The 24,015-nt window shown below is 44.7% G+C and overlaps 1 protein-coding gene across 2 annotated transcripts in view; it reads left to right on the plus strand.

The window, feature by feature from the left end:
- Positions 1–797: 797 nt before the first annotated feature.
- Positions 798–24,015, plus strand: part of Dhc64C (dynein heavy chain, cytoplasmic) — an 82,800-nt gene continuing 59,582 nt past the window's right edge. For both annotated transcript variants that reach the window (XM_084582355.1, XM_084582356.1), the window contains exons 1-12: positions 798–1,176; positions 8,216–8,315; positions 9,417–9,590; positions 10,311–10,566; positions 11,976–12,383; positions 13,035–13,255; positions 14,429–14,597; positions 18,272–18,363; positions 18,835–19,138; positions 19,330–19,611; positions 20,766–20,900; positions 22,214–22,285. In XM_084582355.1, the coding sequence (XP_084438481.1) occupies positions 933–1,176; positions 8,216–8,315; positions 9,417–9,590; positions 10,311–10,566; positions 11,976–12,383; positions 13,035–13,255; positions 14,429–14,597; positions 18,272–18,363; positions 18,835–19,138; positions 19,330–19,611; positions 20,766–20,900; positions 22,214–22,285 (2,457 nt within the window). In that variant the 5' untranslated portion in view covers positions 798–932. The remainder of the gene's footprint in view (positions 1,177–8,215; positions 8,316–9,416; positions 9,591–10,310; positions 10,567–11,975; positions 12,384–13,034; positions 13,256–14,428; positions 14,598–18,271; positions 18,364–18,834; positions 19,139–19,329; positions 19,612–20,765; positions 20,901–22,213; positions 22,286–24,015) is intronic.

Raw genomic sequence — 24,015 nt, forward strand, 5'->3', positions numbered from 1 at the left:
ACTTGGCGAATGAAATTTATGTTCGAATCGTGTGTTTGTAATTTTTTTTCGAAATTTGTTTTTTTTTTTTTAAATTGCAACATTAAAATAAGCTACTAATATCTTTCTGGAGGGTGTTCCCCTTTAGGTTGCATCATGTGATGTTTTTAATTCTTAACACCCACAAAACCTGCAATGAACACAACCGCAAGACAACAGAATGACAACGCTTACACTATTTAATAATTTTCAATGTAATCATTTCCTGCCTTTAGTGAGTGTATGTTACTTTTAGGTTGCGTTCAGACACATGTCTCAGTAACAATCGCCGTTTAACCCGCTCAGAGGCAACCAGTGACGAGAAAGAAGTTGCGGGACCCTACCGTTGAGAAGACGGAATTACGCCTCTAGGACTCTGGGCAAACAAAGAGCACAATATAGTTCTGCGCGGTACAAGCAAAGTCATAAGGCGGCACGTTTCCTGTTTTTCTGAACCACAACCGCCACAACCATGTTCAAATTCACCGCCTGCCTATGCAGTCTGCAGTCTCCCACAGCCTATTAGTGGCGCTGCAAATGCTACTGATGCTGCTCAATAATAAGATAAAATAAGATAAAAAAAAACCAAAAGTGAGTGCTGTGCTACTTTCAACACCTGGCTAGCCTAGACTAGCGTCAGGCTCAGCACACAGTGGTCGTAGGACCAGCAAAACACCAGTGGTTGTAGCCACTGGATTGCGGCGGGCGGGCGCATGCGCGCCATGCGCGCATCGCACATCGTGGCGGGTGTCGGGACTGGCAGTACAAAACCATGGGCGGGACGTGCCAGCGCGTCACCAGCGTCACTTCTCACATGATCGCTGGGCGCTGCAGTGCTCGGGCTGCAGTCCAGTGGTAAGGTGTAATCATGTATGTTAAATCGTCGTAAGAACATCGGCGACTGATTCAGAACTATGGCGGCCGAGGCCGCCGAAGGAGCGGCGCCGCCAGTCGCAACCGAGGACGTCGAGCTCGCCGACGTCGGTCTGCTCGTGAAGTACCTCCGTCGCGTGGTACCAGTGCTTCTGGAAGAGGATGAAATCGTCCAGCCGTCGCTCGAGACTACTCTCAACGACAAGGCTAACCTGGAAGTACTGCGCAAATTCATCGGTGATCCCCAGGTCAAGACGTTGCTGGTGCAGCGGTCGTCCAGCAAAGGTGGGCTGACCGCTCCCTAAACTGCCTTGCTTGGGTTAAGCCTAAGGTTGCCGTCGCCACAGTCATTCATTGCCCACGATTGTTCAATTCGCATTCATTTCCTTGGCGACAGGTCTAGCAGTCAGTGTTCCAAGGTACCCGGTGTTGTGGGCTGCAGGTGCCATCACCTGTCTGCCACACTTTTCATTCATTTTCGTCGCTGCCTATTCAGAGACGTTTTGTTGCGGTAGGCGTGCCTGTCAAAGATGCCGGGATCCTGCTTTCCAGAACCGGTTGCTGCGAAACGAATGAATGGGCAGTCACCGCGGAGAGGGGGCGGGGGGGGGGGGGGGATTAGGTAGGGGTAGGGTTCATACTCCCTTGTTTTTCGAAGCAAATGTCATCCGAATACCCGCATTTTTGACACTGTACGGGGAATTTTGTTTAATAGCGCCGGAAGACGTGCATGATCGTCCGTAGTTGGCTTGTGGTGGAAGAAGCCATGCAGAACGCAAGCATTAGGGGCTTGCTACAAGACTGCCCTAAACCGTGTTTGATCGTCAGAGCGCAGCCGCCTTTCCCCTCCCTAACCACGTCAATGAGCTCCCGAGAATCATCACTGAAGGCGCGGAACTGCCAAGCGCTTGATGCCACTGGCAGCGACCGACGTGTTTTCACATCGCTAAACTGGTGTGCAGGAAAAGTCCTAGCGCTGGCCTATCGCTCTAGAAAATGAAGTTTCCGCCCCTAAGGCGGCCGAGACGTAATTTTTCAGAACTGTTTGGTCGGTGCTCGAACCTTTCCCGCCGTGAACAAACCGGCCAGACAGGTTTCCATAAAGCCCTGGATTTTAAAGGGCTGGGATGTCACAACAGGCCGATGTAACGTGCACATTTATTTCTGGCGGTTTAGCTTTATCAGTAGGAAGAACATAGATGGTCACATCTTCATTTAGACTCCTTTTCCTAGTTTAGTTGAGTGAATGGTCAGGGTGTGCAAAGTGCCTGTGCTTGCAGTTATTTTACCATTTCTTGCGTTTAGCAGCCATAAATTCAATATCTGTGGATGTCAGTGTCATGCAGGTAGTTGGAGCTGATATCAAAGCTCTAATATAAACCTTCCGTAGTTATGTACAGTGTGAGCACGAATTTGGATTCCTCATGCACGTCTGTTCATTTGTTGTGTTGATCTGTTATACTATAATGCAAATGTGCAGTTTTACAGCATTTCCACGTCTGTGTTGCACTTCGCAAGCGATGTTGAACAGCTAGTTTTTTGAATAATGTTTATTGCTATAGGAGCCTGTACTGCCACCTAGTCTGTCGACACATTATGTGCAGTCCTTGTTCTTTAGTTCTTTAGGTTGTCCTTTTCATAAATACTGCCTTTGTTCTTATGCAGAGTGAAGTAATTATTTTCAATCTTCCCCTTGAGCCTTGAGCGTAACACTCATAAAATTTGCTAGCCCTATGTGAGACATAGAAAGAAATACGAAATTAATGATGACAACTTCTCTAAATATGCATTCAATTCTTGAGAAAACTTGTGAATAAGAATATCGTCATGCTGATCAGATGCTTTTTCTAGCCTTGCCTACCATTGGGGATCTGTGTTCATGCAAAGGCTGCCAGCGTATTGCTCCCTGGGGAAGAGTTTTGCTATAAGTGCTAATTTTTATGTACACGTCTCAAGCAGCTCATAATTAAATGACTGAGTGTTCCTAAATTTTTTAGGAATTTTACTTGAACCATCGTGGCTGTATGTAATTAAAGGGCAACTCCGGGGGATTTTTGACATTCAAATATTCTAATAAAAATTTTACTGTAGATTCTCCTCTCCGTCCTGACGCATTCTACAAAATTTGGGCGCCGTACGATAATCCGTTCGTGCGCAACACGACTTTAAAATATGCTGTTTTCGTGGCTTAAGATGAGACTATTTCTGCCCGCAACACTGAGTTTCTGACGTCACAAACAGTATACCGGCGTTACTGTCCACTGCCCGCATGATTATGAAATTGTGAGCCTTATATTGAACTACCTCAGACATTTTATGCAATGCTTCACGATTTCCATACTTTATTTTCACCATCCAATGCACGTACGAGTGTTTCTCTAATACTGAGTGTGACGTCACCATTTCGTCACCTGGGACGTCGTTTCTGGCCGTGAAAGCAGTTTCGGTTTCGATTTGCTGTTTTTTTCTTTTTAAAAATACTTCTAATTGGAGTTTCGAAAAACGGTTTTTTGTGTTCGAGTCAGGACGTGCCGAGAAATGTAATTCAACCAAAAACACAAAATGATGGAAAAACCACCGGAGTTGACCTTTAAGCTGTTGGCAAATCTGGCCTAATTGCTCTAGCTGGTTTTTAAGCTGCTTTAATGCATGACTAGCACCTATTAAGCCGATTGGAAATGGTGTACTCTTTTTTGACACTTTACACAATTGTGAATGTTTTTTCGTTAATGTGAAACAGCTCTGGCTGATGCTGGGTTGCTGCGTTGCATGTGAAAGCAAAGTTTCTAGCGTGATTTGCGGTTAAGTTTGTATAATTTGCATTTGTAAAATTTCAAACTAGTGTGCACTGCCAGTCCACGGTGAGCATCTCGCATGATCGGAAAATGTGAAAACTTATTTAGTATGCGATTAGCATCATCTTGGCATTGCTTTCATGTGGCTTTACGTTTGTTTGACCGTTTTTAGTGCTGGATGCTGATGAGCAAAGTAGTATCAAAGCTTTGTGTGGTACTACGACTACTGCTAAACTTATCTCTATAGTTGCTGCTATCTGACATCTGGCTTTGCCTCAGATTTTACTTGTTGCCCTTCGATGCCTAACAAATTGTATGAGAGTTTTTATCAACGGTCACATTCAAAGTAATTGACAGAAGTGCGCATATGTATAGTCTTCAGTGCGTTTTTACAAATCAGTTTTTTTTTCATTTTTGTAAGACTACAAAACCCATTGTCTGAACTTGTAATTCGAGGATTCTTGTTTTTCTTGAGCTTTTTAAGTGGAACCATTGGAGACTTACCAAATGCTGTACAGTCTACTTCACCCTTGTGTGCAGCGCTCAAGCAGTATGCACCATTCAACAAAATCTGAAATCAGAAATTTAAACAGCCTATTGTTTCCATGTTAAGTGCTCACATCCACCTTATTTGGAGATCTACAGTGCCTTATTTTTGTACTACTATTGGCAATAAAAGCTCCAAACCTGGAGATGTTGGTTTTTGTGCAAGGAAGTGTGCCGCTCCAGCACTCAACACAAGTGTGATGCAAACTGTACATATGTCTAACTGTTCTATCATTCTGGAATGTCTTGTTTGTGTTCATGGTTATGTGTTGTGTAAGAACATGCATTTTAACACTCTCCATCTTAGCTTACATCAACACACATTCTGTACCATACATGTCTTGTATCTAATTGCTGCGTATGTTTACAGCACAATTTTATGGCTTGTAAAGTTGCGTCTTACTGGCATCTTTATTATTCGGCATACACAGGCTACCGCGCAGGGGTCATCTGTTAAAAGTATGTTTGTGTGTACTGTACTAAGCACGGAGCTCGAGCGCCCGCGCTTAGCCATGCATAGCGTTGCCGTGTCTGGTGGTGGTTCTACAACTACGAGTACAAAAAATTGTCTGGATTTACTAACTTTAGGGAAATACCAGTGACTCTCACTGAACACATTACAAGGAGTGATATCAGATGACCTTAAAATAATGACCAAATTCGAACTTCAGGAATGCCTGAAGCATCATAGTGTCACCAATGTGTACCGAACAAAAATGCGGCAAGAAACACTCTGTGAGTCTGGAGTAGGGCCATCTGTTCTGCTGGTGGCAGCGGCTGGCACTGCGCCACCACCTGTGAAACAAACTACTTGAACCTCCAGACCAATGGCCCCCAAAGTCTCCGTACGTGGAGAGAGCAAACACTGACCTGGCCGCACGGTCTGTATGGATGTCCGGCATTTTGAATGATGCAATGGACACAAGCCAATGTAGTTCCCTGCTGTCGATGTCAGACAGACGGCAGGACTCCTTGGATCGAAGGAAAAGAGAAATAGCTTGAATCACAGGACCTGAAAAGACAACCTAAAACCTAGCTCACTCACTCGACTTATATCATTGTACATTGGAGTTGCAGAGGACTTTTGCATAACCCTAGTGATATAAAGGACACTACATTCCATCTAGTGGCCTAGTGCCTATAAGAAACAAACCTGTCTTCTAAACACGAAAATGCTCGGAAAATGTAAAGACTTCTGCTGTGACCGAGAGCACGCAAATAGACTCTCGGATGGCGTTGCCATCATAGTCCAAAGTAATGTCCCAGCTCATGAACATAAGCTTAAAACCAGGCTTGAAGCAGTGGCAGCCACCTTATATTTCAAACTATTAGTGAGCACTATATATTCGAGCCACAATTGAAATTAACCCCCCATGAATCGATTTTAAGTCTATTGCCGGAGCCGTATCTCATAGTTGAAGATTTTTAATGGCCAGTCTAGTTTTTATTGAAAAGAACCAACAGGCGTATGAGGTAGGTTATAAAGAATTTCATTCTATCTAGCAATATTTCTTTACTCAATACAGGCAAACTGCTCCCCAAGCGAATGTAAAATGAGTTTTTTTAGATCTATCCTTTAGCTTGCCATATGTTTTTAATGGCATTAGATGACTGGTTTTAGATAATGCATGTGGCAGCCATCATTTGCCGGTATTAATAACATCATCTGCATCATCAATCATTCCAAATAAATCACGTTGCTATAAGTTACACCTAGCCACTAGATGTAAGCCGACTGGGAAATGTTTCAAGAAAAGGCCTGTTTTTAAAGTATTTGTTTGGACAGTAATAATGATGAACTGAATAAAATATTCAGCATCCTTGCAACTGCACACTTTGCCGTTCCTCGATTGTTGGGAGTGGTAAAACAAAATCCCAAATATTGGTACACACAGGAATGCAGAGCAACCAAAAAACAAAAAGCATGAGGCGTCTTCCGTAGATAGCCAACATACAACTTGACACTTTTTAAAAAGGCAAGAGCTAAAGCTCTGTACATTCATCATGGTTCAGAAGAAACTTCCTGGCTCTATAAATAGCTAAATATCATCGAAGGAAATGTAGGAACGGGTCCACAAATTAAGTGGCACCTCTTCACCCTTTTGACATGTGCAAACAAGCATAGGTGAACAGGCAGATATATTGGCTGAACATGTCTCAAGTTTCTCACACTAACAGAATCCTCTTTAACATATAAAAGAACAGCTGAAAGACAAACACTTCCAGAATACGGCAGTGGAAGTGAAGAGTGCAATAGTTTAATTACAGTCCAAGAATTAAATGAGCTTTGCCTGCAGGTAAACAAGTTGCACCCGGTTCCAATAGAATCATCAGCAGACACATTTTTAAAATTTTTTAACAAAATATGGATTGCTTGAATATTCCCAGATGCTTGGAAGGAAGCTATAACTGTACTGTTCCTAAAACCAGGAAAACCACAGACATCCCAATGCAGTTATAGGACTATTGGCCGCACCAGCTGTCTAGCCAAATCATTTGAAAGCATCCTTAATATTAGAATAATGTTGTGCTCCTGAATCGCGTATACTTCTGGACATCCACCAGTGTGGTTTTAGAATGGCATGTTCAACAGCATACCATTTGGTTCGCCTCTGAAAACTCCATCTGAGAAGATTTTATATACAAGCAGTACTGTCTTGCTGTATTCTTTGATCTTGAGAAAGCACACGATACAACTTGGTTCGGAATCCTGCTCAACTGAGGAATCCGAGCCATAATGCGGAAAGTTCCAATTGTACATTTAAGGCCAGTCTCTGTACTACTCTCAAAAAGCTTTACTCAAGTAAATGGTGTTCCACAGGAGAAAAGAAATGTAAAAATCACAGAAAAGTCTTGATTCTAAAACAGATAGTTCTAAAATAGCTTCTTATGTAGGTATAGGTGCAGTGGGAGTATAATCCACATCGACTCCCTCAGTGTAATCACTGTGCTACTCTGAAAATGCAACAGAGTTCTTAGTAGCAAATATTATACATTGCATTACAGCAGCCAATAGACAAGGACAAGAAATTTAATTCTGGGTACCTAGCCATGTTGGAATCAGTGGTAGTGAGACAGCTGATGCATGTGCTGCAGCTGCCTGCAATGCTAAAATAGAAATAGTAAAGATAAAGTTTGTACATAGATAGCTGAAATATTAGCAAACCTTTTGGAACAATGAAAAAACAGCAAGCTACACATTGTGAAACCAATCATTGAGGAATGGAAATTGTGCAGTCATCAAAAATATTTCATCAAAGTAGTCATATGTCACATTCGCATCGGATAGACATCTGATACACAACTTTATTCTCAAGAAAGAAGATAAACCAATATATGAAGGTTGGGGACATCAGCTTACAATAAACTATGTTTTATTCTCTTGTAGAAAACTTGAAAAGCTGAGGAAAAATAAGTTTACACAGTTTTACATTTAACATAATACCGTTCCATCCCTCATTGCTCCTAGAAGAGAATGCACTTGTTAATACATCCCATGTACTTTGTTTCTTTGAAGATGCAGTGTTCCCTAAAAAGCTACGGCATTCTAACAATAATCTTCTGAAAAGAAGACACAATACACTTTGTGCTTGGTGCATGATAACATGAGATACTTATGCGCTGTAAAACAGAACAAAACACGCATACAGATTAGCAGCTGAGTTTACTCAGCAACATGGCATGAGCATGAAGTCATGTTTGATTTGGTAGAACATTGTGTTGGTACATATTGGACAGGATGAAACTGGGGTAAAAGATGCTGGCATAGTAAGGGAACGTGGAGCTACTCTGGCAAAATAGAGGCTGCTGCATACTGAAATTTCGGTTTGGTTTAAAGATTCGAGGGTAGCAGTAGTAGTTCTCAAGCCTTCTTGGCTTTCAGGGGGCGAGCAGGGGGGGATTCACGTAACATACACGCGGCAGGAACAGCCTGCACAAGTTCCACCTGGCAGCTGCTTATTGTTCTTTTGCACTCTGCCCAGATGAGGAGCTTGTCGGCGAAGGAGGCGGTGACGTGGAAGAGGAGACTGTCTCCTACACAATTTCGAGTGAAGTTCACTTCACGAACCCCAAGATTAACAGGTGAGTTGGCTTGCGTACACAGTATGTTCCCTAAAGTACCTCAGATGGTATAGGTTCTTGCCATACTATGGTTATCTTTGCCTGTGCAGATTGGCTACCATGCTGTTTTTGGACAACGGCTTTCTGCTGTGTTTATGCTGTGCAGAGTATTGTAGACAGTTTGCTGTTTAGAAGCGGGGTATTGCTCGCAAGCTTATTAAGTGACAAACATGTTATTTAACTGGTGTCACCTGTATTGGCTAATCCTAGCTGTAAAGGTGGGTTTTTCTTCTATTGTGGTGGATCTTGTGTAGCAGACTTCGGCCTGTGTGTTCTTTTCTGATATCATACAGGAGGTGGTGGCCATTTTTTAACCAGGATGGTGAGATTCTTGTTCTGGCTAGGGAGTCAGTGTCATTGACTGTGGTTGCCAGGATCTGACAGCACCCCAGGCTTGGTTAAGCAATTCCATCCACACGCAAATTGTTATACTATTTTTCTTTTCTGTAGAGAATTCCACTGCACTGAGATTCAAACAGCGGTCTCCTTGCATGCAGTGGGTGTAGCCGGGCTGAAGATGAGTTTCTTGGAAACATCTGATTAAGCTCAACTTTTAAGTGACAATAGTCTAACTTGCTTTTACTGAGGCCACTAGTGTAGGTTACATAAATTCCAATGTGTTTGCCACCTAGTTGTGTTAATGAAATATCACCGTCTCGAACTTGGCAGCAGTTTGTGATGTCGATTATTGCGTGTGATGTCATTTGAGACTTTATCGCATTATTACCATAGTATTGTTGGCCGACATTACAGACCGAGACAGGTGCGGATGGGTCGCGTATGAGCATAGAATTATGGTAATGGGGTGGTTCTGTACTTATACAGTTTGGTGTGCAGTTCAGAGCTTTGCAGAAATGATAATGGAGTAAATTGTGGCACAGAGTTTATACAGTTCCTTGTGCTCGCTTCAACTGATCTGTAATGTTGATAAAACCGTTTAGTTTACATGATATTGATTTTGACGATTGTGATCAGGTTCTCAGCAAGCCATCAGGAGTAACATATTGTCGGCAATGGTTATTTACTAAAATTTTGTGATTGATTCTGCCTGTTCCTGCGCAGTTTGGTCGTCATCAAGAAGTATGCGGTCATCGAGGCAGACAAGAAGGTTGCCGCGCAGCTGCGAGTGATGAACCTGAATGATGCTTCACCGTACGAGACGCTCCACTCGTATGTCAGCAGCGCTGTGGCGCCCTATTTCAAATCGTACGTCAAGGAGACTGGACGAGCTGAAAGGTACGTGCCGGCTTTGCATAACAGCTGTATCTAGGATTTTGCATCATTTGGTTGACCTTGCAGTTCATTGTTGTATGAGGACTCTGTAAGGCCTCTGTTGCATAAGGATGCCTTCTGTTGTAAACATGTTTTTGAAAAAGCAAGTGTTACTGTTTACTTCATTGTTGACAGCATCTGCACGCAGCATTGTTTTGGATCATTGTGCTCTATGATGATGTCTTCTGTGGCTACTTGCTTGTTTTTCATATGAATCTAACATTGTATCCGTGTTAAGGAATGCGGGCTGAATGCTTTATTATCCTATTGGGGTACTGTAATGATGTTTCACACATAATTTTGTAGCTGTGTAAGTGCAACAAAAAGCATTGGAGAGCTCTTTATGTTCAATCAAGCACTATTAGCTCTGTGCTCATTTCTTTCCTTCTCAGAGGCCTGGACACGAAGTTTTCATTGCTCAGTTTTGTAGGAAACTGAAAAATTTGTGTGGCAACTTCTGCTGCTCATTGGACAACGATCTGAAAACTTTCATTATGATGAATTCTTGTTTTAAGTAATGTTTGTTCAGCTCACAGGAGGATATTGAAGTGTATACGTTTGGTTGTAAGGTAGAGTTGTTGACAAGCAACCGCATAATCTAAGTGTCTAAATAAGCAGAAAGTAAGCAGACGTGGTAAACTTTGCCCAGAAATGATTTTTACTTTCTTCATTTTTCCGTGACAGGGACGGAGACAAGATGGCTCCCACAGTTGAGAAGAAGATAGCAGAGCTGGAGATGGGCCTGCTGCATCTGCAACAGAACATCGACATTCCCGAGATCACGTTGGCCGTGCACCCGGTCGTGGCCGCCACCATCAAGCGCTGTGCCGAGGAAGGGCGGCGCGCCACTGCTGCAGACTTTGGGGACCGCACCGAGGACTCAAGCTTTCTCAACCAACTGCAGAATGGTGTCAACCGCTGGATACGAGAGATCCAGAAGGTACGCAGAGAGGTGGCGTTTTTTTTCTGGTGGCTGAAACTGGACGTGAAAACAGCTTAGTTTTCATTGTCATTTTCAGTTTTGTGTTGCATTAGAATTTGCTGCTTAGCGCTTGGTTAGAATCTGCTTTGAAACTTTTTTGCCTGCGTTGAGTTAGCTGTTAACTTTCAGTACAGTCTTGTTGCAGTTGTTTCATACTCATGGTGGACAATGCTGTTCAATTAATCATCGTGTAGGGTTAATTGGACTATGGCTATGCATGATTAATTGGAGAGGGCTGTGGAACGAAAAATGGTAGGTAAGATGATAGGAAGCATGCATACTCGGTCAAAGAAATAACTCGAGTTAATGACATTTTACGGAAATCAAGAAGAAATGGGCATGGGCAAGGCGTGTAGTGTGAAGAGAGGGTAACCGACGGTCACTTAGGGTAACAAATTGTATTCCAAGGGAAGGAAGGTGTAGCTGGAGGCGACGGAAAGTTAGATGCGTGGATGAGGTTAAACAGTTAGCAGGGGTCAAGTGGATGCAGCTAGCGCACAGGGCAGGGTTAGTTGGAGGAACATGGGAGAGGCCTTCGCCCTGCAGGGGGTATAGGCTGACTGATGATAAGTGCAGGCGTTAAGGGTTTTGCACACTGTTTCCTTGGACCACTGACACAGTTTTGGTCAGTCTAGTACTACTCCTAACAGACTTGTAGAATTCATTGTAAAATTTTAACGAGGGCTTTTATAGTTCAGTGTTTTCTTTCCGATTTTATATGTCCATGCCTTTGATTATTGACTTCAGTCATACTGGGTGCCTGCCATTGCTGGAGTTAAGCGAATAATGAAGAGCAGATAGGATGTACTGCCATTGATGAAATGCGAGAAATTAGTGGAAATAGTTTCATAGTTGTTGCATGTTGTCAAAGCTATACTTTCTTTTACTTCAAAGCAGCTTGCCTTTGAAAAGCATGAGACTCTTGCACCTGTTTCTAGTCAGGCTTTATCATATTGTTCTTCGTGTGCAGAGATTTCGATGCATAATTATAAATCTTTTGAAAGTAATATGGAGGCTCCCGTTTCAGTGTTCCAAGGGTTGTATCTGATAGACCTGCTCATTTATTGCGTGCATAAAAATTTGAGTAGTAATCAGTCCGTTAAGTGTTTGGGTGATGGTGAAGGGTTCTGCGACAACAAACCTAGTTGTGTACAATGCCTCAGGATGGTGCTATTGTAGTTGCAAGAACAGACTTAGCAAGACTTAGGGGTAGGTAGGGTCGAAAGACAGTGAAATAAAGGTTGTCGGTGAGAAAGCCATGCCAACAGCATTTACACAGCAGCAACCTTTATTGAAGTTTGTGTAACTGCTGAAGCACGGCATGTACTTAGCGGATTCCGTCTCCCCTTGTCTACTCCTTGTGGCAGGTGACCAAGCTGGACCGGGATCCGTCATCCGGCACAGCCCTGCAGGAGATCAGCTTCTGGCTGAACCTGGAGCGGGCCCTGCTACGCATCCAGGAGAAGCGCGAGAGCCTTGAAGTGGCCCTCACACTGGACCTGCTCAAGAAGGGCAAGCGCTTCCATGCCACGGTCAGTTTTGACACGGACACGGGCCTCAAGCAGGCGCTGGCCACCGTCAACGACTACAATCCCCTAATGAAGGACTTCCCCCTCAATGACCTGCTGTCAGCCACCGAGCTGGACCGCATTCGGCTCGCCCTGCACGGCATCTTCTCGCACCTCCGCAAGATCCGCTCCACCAAGTACCCCATCCAGCGGGCGCTGCGACTCGTCGAGGCCATCTCTCGAGACCTCATGGCCCAGATGCTCAAGGTGTGTGCGTCTGCTCATCTATCCATTGTACTGAGGTAGCAGTGCCACCCAGTAGCACCAACAGCAGAATTAACACCGTTTTATGCTCACTAACTGAAGAGAAGAAATCCACCGTCTTTTACATGGTGCCTTGAGAGGAAAGAGGGGGTGGGGGGGGGGGTATGATGGGGAAGCATTTGAGAACTAGTTGCAGCTATGAGCTTTCATACGGTGGATCATGCATTTCTCAGGCACACTTTTTTGTACGTTCTTAGAAAACATGTACTCTTCGTTCTTCATCCAATGTCGATGCTTGCACTGGATTCTTTCGTCGAAGTAAGAACTTGAGCTGAGCTTTCTTCTGATTTTCTCATTTCCGGGTGTGTCAGATATTTGTTTTACTTGCTCTGAGCAATAAATACAGTAGTACTACTAATTGTGTAAGGCTGAGTTTCTCCTAAGCAGCCAAAGCTGCTGCCAGAGTTATCTTTTAAGAAAATTTTTGCAAACATGCTGTTCCAAGGGTTCAATCAGCTGTTTAATGTTAGATAACAATAGCTCTGAAGAATTGATTCACCCAATCAGGCATGATAGCCAGAAGTTCAGAAACCATGCTTCCCAACACTCGACAAGACGAGTTGCGGCTAACCTTTCATGCTTGTGTGGCCGCAGGTACTGGGCACTCGTCGCCTGATGCACGCTCCCTTTGACCACTTTGAGTCCGTGATGGGTGCCTGCCTGGAGGTGTTCAACGCATGGGACGAGGAGTATGACAAGCTGCAGTCGCTGCTGCGAGACATTGTCAAGAAGAAGCGTGACGAGCACATCAAGACGGTGTGGCGCGTCACACCCGCCCACAAGCGCCTCCAGGCACGCATGGAACAGATGCGCAAGTATGTGGGCCTGTGTCTTGCTTTGTTTACTTGTTTGTTTCTTTCTGGTTTCTTTCTCTCTTTATTCCTTTCTCGTTTATCAAAGGTCGTTTAAATGCCTAAGATATTGCATGCCTAGGCATCCACCTTTTACGCAGCAGGTCTAGGCTTGTACTGATCATTTAGAAGTAGGAGTTTGCAAACATTCGAAATTTTTAATATGAATTGAATATGTTTGTTGGTCGATTCGTATTCGAATAACTGATATTCAAAAATTGCCGAATATACACTGAAAAGTTTCGAATTCACCGCAGTCTCCCCCATGCTGGGCGCTTCATCACAAAGCTTGACCAAGTTGGGTGTGGAGTGAAGCATCCTCAAAACGCGAAGGGGTCTGTTTAGTGAAGAGGGACCTTTCTTTTGTGATGAAGGCCTTCCTAGTGTGCGCAAAGTGAAGCAATCAAGAAACAAATGTTCTTTACACTGTAATGTGCGTGGAGAAATAAACTTTCAGATCAATTCAATTCAATTCAATTCTTACTTCGGTTTCATCTCAAATGCAGACATTCATCGCACGGGTGTTTATCAGATGAAATTATGGTGATGCCAACAGCTTTTGGCAGTTTTTCAGGTCCATTCGATAATTCGAGCCTTCAGTTAATTCCGGAGCTTTTTTTCTAGTCCCTTGAAAGCTGAATTAACGAGAGTATATAGCCAGCGATTTAGCAGCTCCAACCCGTTTTATGCAGGTCCTTCCTGTACAAAAAAACTGGTGCACGGAATCCTGTGCAACCCTTATACTGGATTTTTCAGTATTGTATGCACTTCTGTGCAATCCTAGTTTAATTTTGTTTGCAAATGTAATGCGAATTCTAAGATAGAAAGGTGAACAGTGTTTGCTATTTTTTAATTTAAAAATTTTTTTCACTTGGTATTTGAAAGCAATTTTTTTCCCCATATTCGTATTCGATTCACATTGAAAAATTACAGTATTCGCGCTCTTCTTTAGAAGAATTGCTGCAGACTGTCTCACTGGCCTAGCGGCGTGGTTTTCAGATTTTTCATGTTTTGGCAGTATCGCGGCGTTTGGTTCCATTCAACTTTTTCTTTGGAAAATGTGATCTCTCTTCGTAGTGCAGTTTGTGGATGGGGAGCTTGCTGACATGGGGGCCCCTTTGGCTTTCTCTCGAGCAGGTTCCGTCGGCAGCACGAACAGCTACGTACTGTCATAGTGCGTGTGCTCCGGCCGGTGGCAGCACCACGCGCACTTCTGCAGGGCAGTGCCACTACCACACCCGATACTGATCAGCCGGAGCTGCCCGAGGCAGCTGTGCTGGACTCCGCAGACAGCAATGCCATCGAGGTGAGGGGCAACGGCCCTGCTCTTGGCAGTAGGACCTCATTGGGATCTGATTGGGATCTTGTAAGACGCAGAATATCTCAAATCCTATTGCTTGACTGGAAAGGGGGCTGCTGAGCAAGAAACGGGTGGAGTTGGGAGCTCCCGATTTGAGTATTTGCCGTCAGTTGGATGCAGTCTTCAGTATAAGGCAGGCCTATAGGTCCAGGTCTATTATGGAACTGTTTTTATTACTGTATTCAAATGCTTGCAAGTTGACTTGAATGTAAGTTGATCCCCCCCGCAAATCGCATGTCCAGAAAAGAAATAAACATAGCGGCGGATGCTTTCCACGGCAAAAATTTATTGCCTGGCTGGACTACTCATTCCGACTTCAGATCGCTTATTTCGGTGATATACAGTTAAACCTCGATATAACGAACTTCAATATAACGAAATCCTCAATATAACGAAGTTACAAGGCATATTCAACTTATTCCCCATTGGAAACCATGTATATTTTGCCTCAACATAACGAGGTAATATTGCTGCAATTTCATTACAACGAAGTCGCGTATCCTAAAAAAAATTACCCGGAAGGAAAATGTCGCCGTGACGATGACGGCCGCGGGGAAAGCGGTGCTAGCGTGAGTGACTTGGGTAACCCACGCGGATGGGCCTCATGGGGTGCAAGCGGGAGAGAGAGAGAGCAACCCTCTCTCTTCCCCCCGTCCGGGCCCGTCTTTATTTTTATTTTTTTGCTCGGTCGCCGGCGACAGCGCACTCCTCTCCCCCCCCCCCCCCACTCCTCCCAGGCTTCTTTGCTGTGCATGCGTCAGCTTACACGCCCGTCTCTCATTGGATCTGCCAACCCATGTGATTGCTTGCGCACATGCGCGGCCGCCGTCGCCGCCGTACTCCCTTGTCCGCGTTGTTGCGTTGTTCACTCGCTGCTACCACACGTACTGGATACATCGCAGGCGTTGCTTTGGTTGCCCTCGTGTATGCCCGCGTGCGTCGCCGCCATGAGTGGCAAGCGGAAAGCTCTTTCGCTTGAGCAAAAAGAGGCGATTCTGGACGCAGTTTCGAAAGGCGAAAAGAAGGACGTAGCGGCTCGATTCAGCATATCCATGAGTACGCTTTCAACAATTTTGAAAGCCAAGGAGTCTATCCTCAGCTCAGTGAAGTGTGGAACGAGCGCCCAACGTAAGCGATTGAAGCCTGCTACGTATCATGACGTAGATAAGGCTGTGTTTGCCTGGTTCATGGACGCCAGAGTGCAGAATGGGCCGGTAAGTGGCGCAATTTTGCAGCAAAAAGCAAAGGATTTCGGTTGCCTGCTCGAGAAGGATTCATTCAAGGCAAGCAGTGGTTGGCTCCACCGTTTTAAGGCCCGGTACGGGATCGTCGGACGGCTGCTGTGCGGGGAGTCAACGTCGGCTGACGCGCCTGAAGCCGCTAGTTGGCTGGAGAAGGAAATGCCAGCAATACTGACGCGATACCAGCCATCGGACGTTTACAACGCGGACGAAACTGGATTTTTTTATCAGATGCTACCGAATCGGACGCTAGCACTGAAGGTGATCGCTGCCATGGTGGCAAACAGAGTAAACTGCGCATAACTGCTCTGCTGTGCGCCAACATGGATGGCAGTGATAAGAGAATGCCGCTTGTGATTGGCAAGAGCAAGAAGCCGCAGTGCTTCAGAAACGCTCGGAAGCTGGAAGTGGAGTACACTTCTAACACGAAAGCGTGGATGTCCCGCGACATCTTCCGTGACTGGCTCCGGGCGTTCGACAAGGATATGAAGAATGGCGGCCGCAGCGTGTGCCTCTTAGTGGACAATTGTTCCGCCCATCACGTCGACGACCTAGAGCTTACCAATGTCGAGCTACGGTTTTTTCCACCGAACTGCACGTTGCTGCTTCAGCCGCTCGACCAAGGAGTCATCAACAGCGTGAAGTGTGCGTATCGTCGCCGGTTGATCGACAAGCTGCTGCTCAATCTCCGCTTAAAACGCCCCACTAAGGTGGATATTTTTCAAGCCTTAGAGATGTTTTCCGCATCGTGGAAGGCGACATCAAAGGAAATTATCAAGAACTGCTTCCGGAAAGCCGGGTTTGAGAACAGCGTGGCAGCAGCAGCGAGTGCCTCCGAAGACAACAGCACGGAGGCTAATGAAAGGGCTCCGTTCGATGGCGAGGAAGGCGATCAAGCCGGCCTTGAAGAAGCATGGAGGTGCCTGGAGAGTGACGGGGCCGTTCCTGATGGTTTCGCTCTGGAAGACTTCCTCTACGCAGACTCTTGCGTCGTTGCCACCGAGGAAGTTACCGACGACTCCATCGTGCAGGATGTGCTAGGAAGCACGCAGGAGGACCCAGGCAGCGATATCGATGCTGAAGACGACGATGCCCCGAGCAGCCGCGAAGTGCTTGACGCAATTGATGTTCTGCGGCGCCACGCGAGTTCGATTGGGCAGCAAGATGCAATGCAATCCTTGTGGGCCTATGAATGCAGTGTGAGGCCATCTCTGATTGCAATGCAGACGCAAAAGAAAGTCACTGATTACTTTCAGAGAAAATAAAGGATGAGTGCTTACAACTGGCAAGTGATTTGGTAATGTTTCCGCATGCTAGGTACGAAATTTCGATTCATTATAACGAAGTAAAGTGCCGATTTTTACGACTTCGTTATATCGAGGTTTAACTGTATACGCTGTAAGCTTGGCCTCCAGCTCTGGACGGACTGTATCCCTCGGAAGCCTCCTTGTTTGGCATCACAGTTGAAAATTTTGCCACCCTGTCACCATTGCTCTCACAGGACTCAATTAGAAGCTTTGAACTTGCGGCCTATTGCATAGTAGTTTCTTCAGCATAATTGATGCCTGCCTTCTTGCATGCTGCTGTGAATGAGCGCCGAGTGCTTATTGGACTGGATAGCTCATGACGAAGCATGTGGCTGGTGGTCAAGTCATTGAAAAATGAGCGAAATTCAGGCAGCACTTAAGAATTGCAGAACAAATGATCAGTGTCTGCTCTTTCATCAACCATCGACATTCCCTGGAAGGGCTGCCATGTCACGTGACCAGGTGGGGCTGACATGCAAAAAGCAAATGTGTCCGCATTTGAAATAGCGGCCCTTCCGTAAACTGTCGACACTCCCATAGGTGCGGTGTGCGCAGTAAAAGGAAACAAAAATATTAAACACTCTTCCTAAAAAGCGTGCACAGTAACTGAACGTTGCACCTGGAGCCGTAGAGAAAATAAACTTGTCACAGCCTCCCTGAAAATTTTCTGTGTTAGTCTTATTCGCAATGCCTTGCTCTGTTTCAGTTGTAAGTTTGCCCTCCCACTTCTGACCTTGAAACTTTATAAAGGAAGTCGACCTACTGTCATGTAAATATGGTAAACGATGCCACTAATGTACTCTAGCTGCTTCGCGAGTTTCACTTCTGAACCCTATTTCTGGCAGTCACATGAAGCCTAGAGTCTATTGATTCTCATTCTTACAGCCATGAGAAAGTGGTTTCACGAGGGTGTGAGAATAAAGAAATTTGTTGTGCTTTTAAACATGTGGCACTTATCGGATTCCGCAGTTGTCTAACTCAACTTGGTGTGTTTCTTTGAGGAGAATGCACCTCTTGCACCTGTTGTCGATTTCTTTTCCTAGAGGTGCGTCATATTTTTATTTCCACGCAGGAGGTCAACTTGGCCTACGAGAACGTCAAAGAAGTTGATGGCCTGGACATTTCTAAGGAAGGCACTGAAGCTTGGGATGCAGCTGTCAAAAGGTGCTAGTTTCATCTGGTGTATGGTGGCGAAGTTACGCAGCACGTTCTTTTTTTTTTTATATATATTTCCTGGAAACCGATCATAAAGAACTATGGGACAGAGTGGTTCTGATGTCCCTTCATGTCATTCTTTTTTCTCCTCAGCCCCGTTGCTTAGTTCATGAATTCAGTCTTTGGAACATACTAGATTTACTTCTTTCTTCAATTGATGTACTATCATGAGCAATATGAGAGGGAGCAAAGTTTGAGCATCGATTTATTGGTTACTCTATAATTATATGTGGCAAGCTTTTTTTTTTTTTTTTTCAGTTTTCTTGCTAGTTTTCCTCTGAATGCATCATATCCAAAGGTCATTTTCATATCTAATAGAGGAATAACGATAATGTTCGCAGTTTTGTGCAAAAAGTTAGTTTCTTGTCATATTGTTCATGACTGTACATGTGCTGTTGTTTGTGTCATGCCTTTCTCCAGATATGAGGAGCGCATTGACCGGGTGGAGGCTCGCATCACGGGTCGCCTCAGGGACCAGCTGGGCACGGCCAAGAATGCCAACGAGATGTTCCGCATCTTCTCTCGCTTCAACGCCCTGTTCGTGCGGCCGCACATCCGGGGCGCCATCCGCGAGTACCAGACACAGCTCATGCAGCGCGTCAAGGACGACATCGAGGCCCTGCACGAGAAGTTCAAGGTGCAGTACACCCAGAGCAAGTCATGCGTCATGAGCAAAGAGCGTGACCTGCCCCCGGTCGCCGGCTCGATCATCTGGGCCAAGCAGGTTAGTGTTGAAGACATTTTTGCATTGTGATCGATATAGCAGCACAGCTGTTTTGCTTGTGCAAAATTTATAAATTTTTTTTTCCGTTTGAATGGCTTGGGGCATGGGGCATTATAAATTTAAGCCGAGTTGTACCAGACACTGAGAAACCCTGCCACACAGTATGTGATGCCACATGGTTACTCCTGCAGATTGACCGCCAGCTGTCAGTGTACATGAAGCGGGTGGAGGACGTGCTGGGAAAGGGCTGGGAGAACCACGTGGAGGGCCAGAAGCTGAAGAGCGACGCGGACAGCTTCCGGGCTAAGCTGTCGACGCAGCCCATTTTCGACGAGTGGTCGCGCCTGGTGCAGCAGCGGCAGCTGGGCGTCACGGGCCGCATCTTCGCCATTGACAACCAGCGCTCACGCACGGGCAACCTGTTGCGCCTCAAGGTCAACTTCCTGCCCGAGATCATCACCCTGGCCAAGGAGGTGTGTGCGCGGGCGCTGACCCCAGATGAAAATTTCGACCACTGAGGGTTCTTTAATTGAGTTAGTGCGCGTTAAAAACTCTGGGTGGTCAAAATGTCTGGAGCCCTCCACTACAGTGTCTCTCATAGCCTGAGGCACCCTGGGACGTTAAACCCCGTAAACCAATCCAAACCAGACTGTTTTTTCTTTTCTTTTTTTCAACCATGAAAGTGTTCAAGCATCCCTCTTTGTTTGGCAAACCACTGCGCTTTTTAACGGCTGAGAAATAAATTGCTGTTCTTCCTCGAATCACTCGGGTGGTTTTCGCGCAGCATACTCCTTCTAAGTGCAGTTTGAATGATCCATAAAAATTTTCTCGTCAAAAGTCTATCTTAAAATTTAAGTGTTTCAAAATGTGAGTGAGCATGTTAGGTGAATCAAAACATGCAAATATCATTATCGTTAAAATGAGTTTGGTTAAGATGAAAGCTGTCTTAACCGAGAGAAAACAGTCTTGCGCACCTGTATAACAGCTTTTGTTTAGTTTAGTACGAAAGTATGCAGAAGCCAGCTTGTTAAGGTCACATTTATTTTTTGCACAGAACCAATTTATTCATTTCTTTACAGTAGTCACAGATACACACACACTATGAGGCAGGATAGCAACTTGGGCATGTTGGCGATGCAGTTGCGACAGAACAGTGCAGAAAAAAATGGGACAAGAAGAAGACAAGTTCTTGTCTTTTCCTTTCTGTCCCATTGTTTCAGCGCTGTTCTGTCACATATTCCATGAGTAGCATTACTACACCTAATTGTTTTTCTTTCATGGTCACTGCGAAAATTCATCTTACCGAAAACGGTTTCTCTCAAGCTGATTCTTCTTTTTCTTTTTTCATTGAGTTTATAGGAAACCAGCCAAATGGTCTGGCATTGTCTTATTCAAGAATTCGACGTAACCGAGTTCACTTTAATGAGGGTCTTTAATTAAGGGTAGAAGCGTTACACATTTCTAAAACAAAAAATAGAACTTACATTAGATTTATTTAGTGATGCTGGCATGAAATTTCCTTGCGAATACACTTCCTCAGTGGTTGCTGAAATTTCAGTTTGGGCAGCTTTCTTTCGAGCGGTCAGCTGTAGGCGTGACTTCGTGTGTATCCCTTGTCCCTTTCTAGGTCCGCAACCTGAAGTGGATGGGATTCCGTGTCCCTCTGGCCATCGTCAACAAGGCACACCAGGCGAACCAGCTCTACCCGTTTGCCATCTCCCTCATTGAGAGCGTCCGGACATACGAGCGCACCTGCGAAAAGGTGCTCGCACTTTATCCCTCTGTGATATTTTCTTCAGCAGTGTGGTGGGTGGTCACCTTGCAAGCCGATCGTTCATGCAGGTCCATTGTTAAGTGCGGCGTGATGACTGAGACTGAACTAGGCTTATCATATTAGGAGAATTGAAATCATGTCAACACCAGGAACGCCTCATCGAAGTGTAGTCTTTTGTCGTCTACGTGTAGGACATGCACGTTAAGCGCAATTTTTTTTTTTTTACTGACAAAGAAAGGTAAACCTATATGTGAATTCTGTGGTGATGAGCTCACTGTAAATCACATTTTAATCACATGTATAAAATTCGAGAAGACCCGTGAAAAAAAAATATTTGACGTTACTGTACAGTCGTCGCATCCCATTTTATCCAGCACTCCTTTTGGGGAAGAATGTGCGCTTGTCAGTTTTTCGCATGCTTGAATGTTTCTCAAAAAAGCCAGTTTCTTACGTCAACTGTAGTTATCTAGACATTTCACCTTGTGTTTAGTGCATGATAGCCATAGTTGCTTATTTATTTTTATTTTATTTATTTATAGGTACTGCGATCTGGTACAGATCATAGCAGGGTGGGAAAACCAAAAAGAAATACAAGCAAATAAACGCACTCAAATTCATAAAATTTGCAGGCACTTTTCAAGCATTAGTAAAGAATTCTGAGTAAAGAACTATGCATCATAAGACCCCATATAGCTAACTGAACTGGGCTTCACTGTATTCGCTCACTGTAGGTAATATGCACTGCAGAAAGCTAGCACTTAAAACTGATGAACAAGACAGGAACCTAATGTTGTTCCTGTGTCGTTCATTTTATGCGCTGCTTCATTGTGCTCTTTCCGCGCAACTAAGCTGCTGTTTGTCAAACTATGCACTGATGGGTCATCATTGGCCTTTTCCTCCTAGTGGAAACGGGTCTTGTTAAAAGACTGTCAATTTTATGCTTTTAACTTTCGCAAATCATTGTCTCACTGCCATTAACGTTGCCGCTGATGTATGAATAGCCGGCAAAGTGGCTTGTTCATCACACCTTTTGCGGTGTTTTGCATATCTTGCTTCAGCAGACTTGTTCGTAAACTCCATGTGTGTGTGTTCCGTCAAGCGTTGCATTTTTGTGGCACTTTTTCTTTGCTCGTTATTGCCTACCAGCTGCTACCCATCATTACTTTCAGATGGCACGCACTGTTGTAAGTAAACACTGTCTTGGTGAGGCATCTCTGCCATCGCATGGCTTGTCTCCTCTGTGCATGTCATTGTGATGCTCGTTCACATAGTTATCTCCCTCTGTGACGACGTCCACTCAGGTCGAGGAGCGTCCCTCCATCACCCTGCTCATCGCAGGCCAGAAGCGGGAAGTGCAGAACCTGATTGCCGAGGTGAGTTAATTGAGAGCTCATGCGGGACTTATGCTCTTTAGGGGCATGCAAATATTGGGAATTTCGAATGCAAATTGGATATGTTTGTTATCTGATTCATATTTGAGAAACTGATATTCGGGATATCCGAATTCTCAAATTACTGAACGCGTCGAAAATTCGCTGCAGTTCTTGCTTTGGTTTCATCTCAAATTCAGACATTCATTGTACAGGTGTTCGTCATTTAAAATTAGTGATGCAGAATAATTTTCGACAGTTTTTTCGGGCCCATTCGATAATTTGAGCTTTTGGTTCATTACGACATTTTTTTACTCTTGAAGGCTGAATTAGGGAGAGTTTACTGTTTCTGCAGTGATGTCACAGCTCCACCCGGTTTCATGCAGGTCCTTCCTGTGAAAAAACCGGTATACGAAATCCTGTATACAATTTATAAAATTTATACTTGATATACACTTGTAGTTTAATCTTATTTGCAAACACCGTCTGAATTCTGGAATAGGCACGATGAATTAGTGTTTGCTATTTTCTAATTTTTAATTTTTTTTCGCTGATGAGATTTTCGATATTTCGCACACCCCTACTGTCATCTTAGCTGACCAACCCTACCACGGTGTTTGTTTTTTTTTTTTAATTCGATGCCACTTACTCGTTGCAATTAGAAATTGAGTGACATTAGAAGCCACAGAGAAACACTGTGTGGCCTCGGCTGCTTGAGCACAGCTGTAATTTATCTGCAGCCAAGTTTGCGTAGTGGTATTTCGAATTTCAAATACACGCATGTAGGGCACACAATGAGACCGGGACATTAGCATCAGAATGCAAATCTGGAGACTTCTCAGGTAACGGTAATCAAAAGCAGTTGTGCATAATAATCGGGTATTTTACTAATTAATGTCAGGTTTTGTAGTCTACGCTGCATTCTGTGAAGCTAGGCTCTCTGGACTTGCATCTTTCAGGTTAAATACGTTAGAGACTTACAAAGTCGCCGATCGATTTTTCGGACCGTCAACAGACCGAGAAAGCATTCGAAAAACTGGGCAGTCGGAAAAAAAAAAAAACGAATTCACAATAAAAACTTCACTTTATTTGCTGAACAGCTTTAAAAGCTGGGCAGTCTGCAGTTTTCTCATTCTCGAAGCAGGTCTCCTCTCCGGCACGCGTTGATGATGGGGAAAACCACGCAACGGTCGGAGCGGTGCGATATTCAGATAAAAGTGACAGCAGCTGAGACCGTGCCGCTGGACTGAACTATGTACCAGGGGCCGCCTGATTTCGGGAAGTAACGGGTGACTCTCCACAGCTAGCAGTGCCGGCCTTCGAGAGTATGGGGGGTATGCGGGATGCGTGCAGTGAGGGTTTGAGGTTACAGAAAAAGCTAAAATTGCAGCGATGCTATTGCAATTTTTCTTAGCTTTTGACCTCTGATCGAGAGAGTAAGTCTGGATAAACGAACGAGAAAAGTTTCAAACGCCAAAATTTTGGTCGGTGTTATACTTTGACTCTGTATAGAGCGCAGTGACGATGCATCGGACAGGTGCAGGAAATTGGGCGCCTGAAAAAATCGGTCTGCGACTGCATTGATTGTGGGCTTTCAAAGAAGGGCTCCGGAGGCAGATAGATGGGAATCTGTATGCTGGTTTGCATTTCAGGCATTCTTGTTGAAACGCGTAAGTTGTAAAGCTTTAAGCTTGTATAAAGCTAAAGGATTGAACAGCTTTGATTGTCAGTGC

Source organism: Amblyomma maculatum, chromosome 10 (assembly GCF_055883805.1).
Source record: "Amblyomma maculatum isolate TAMU_Amacu chromosome 10, ASM5588380v1, whole genome shotgun sequence".
Classification (NCBI taxonomy): domain Eukaryota; kingdom Metazoa; phylum Arthropoda; class Arachnida; order Ixodida; family Ixodidae; genus Amblyomma; species Amblyomma maculatum.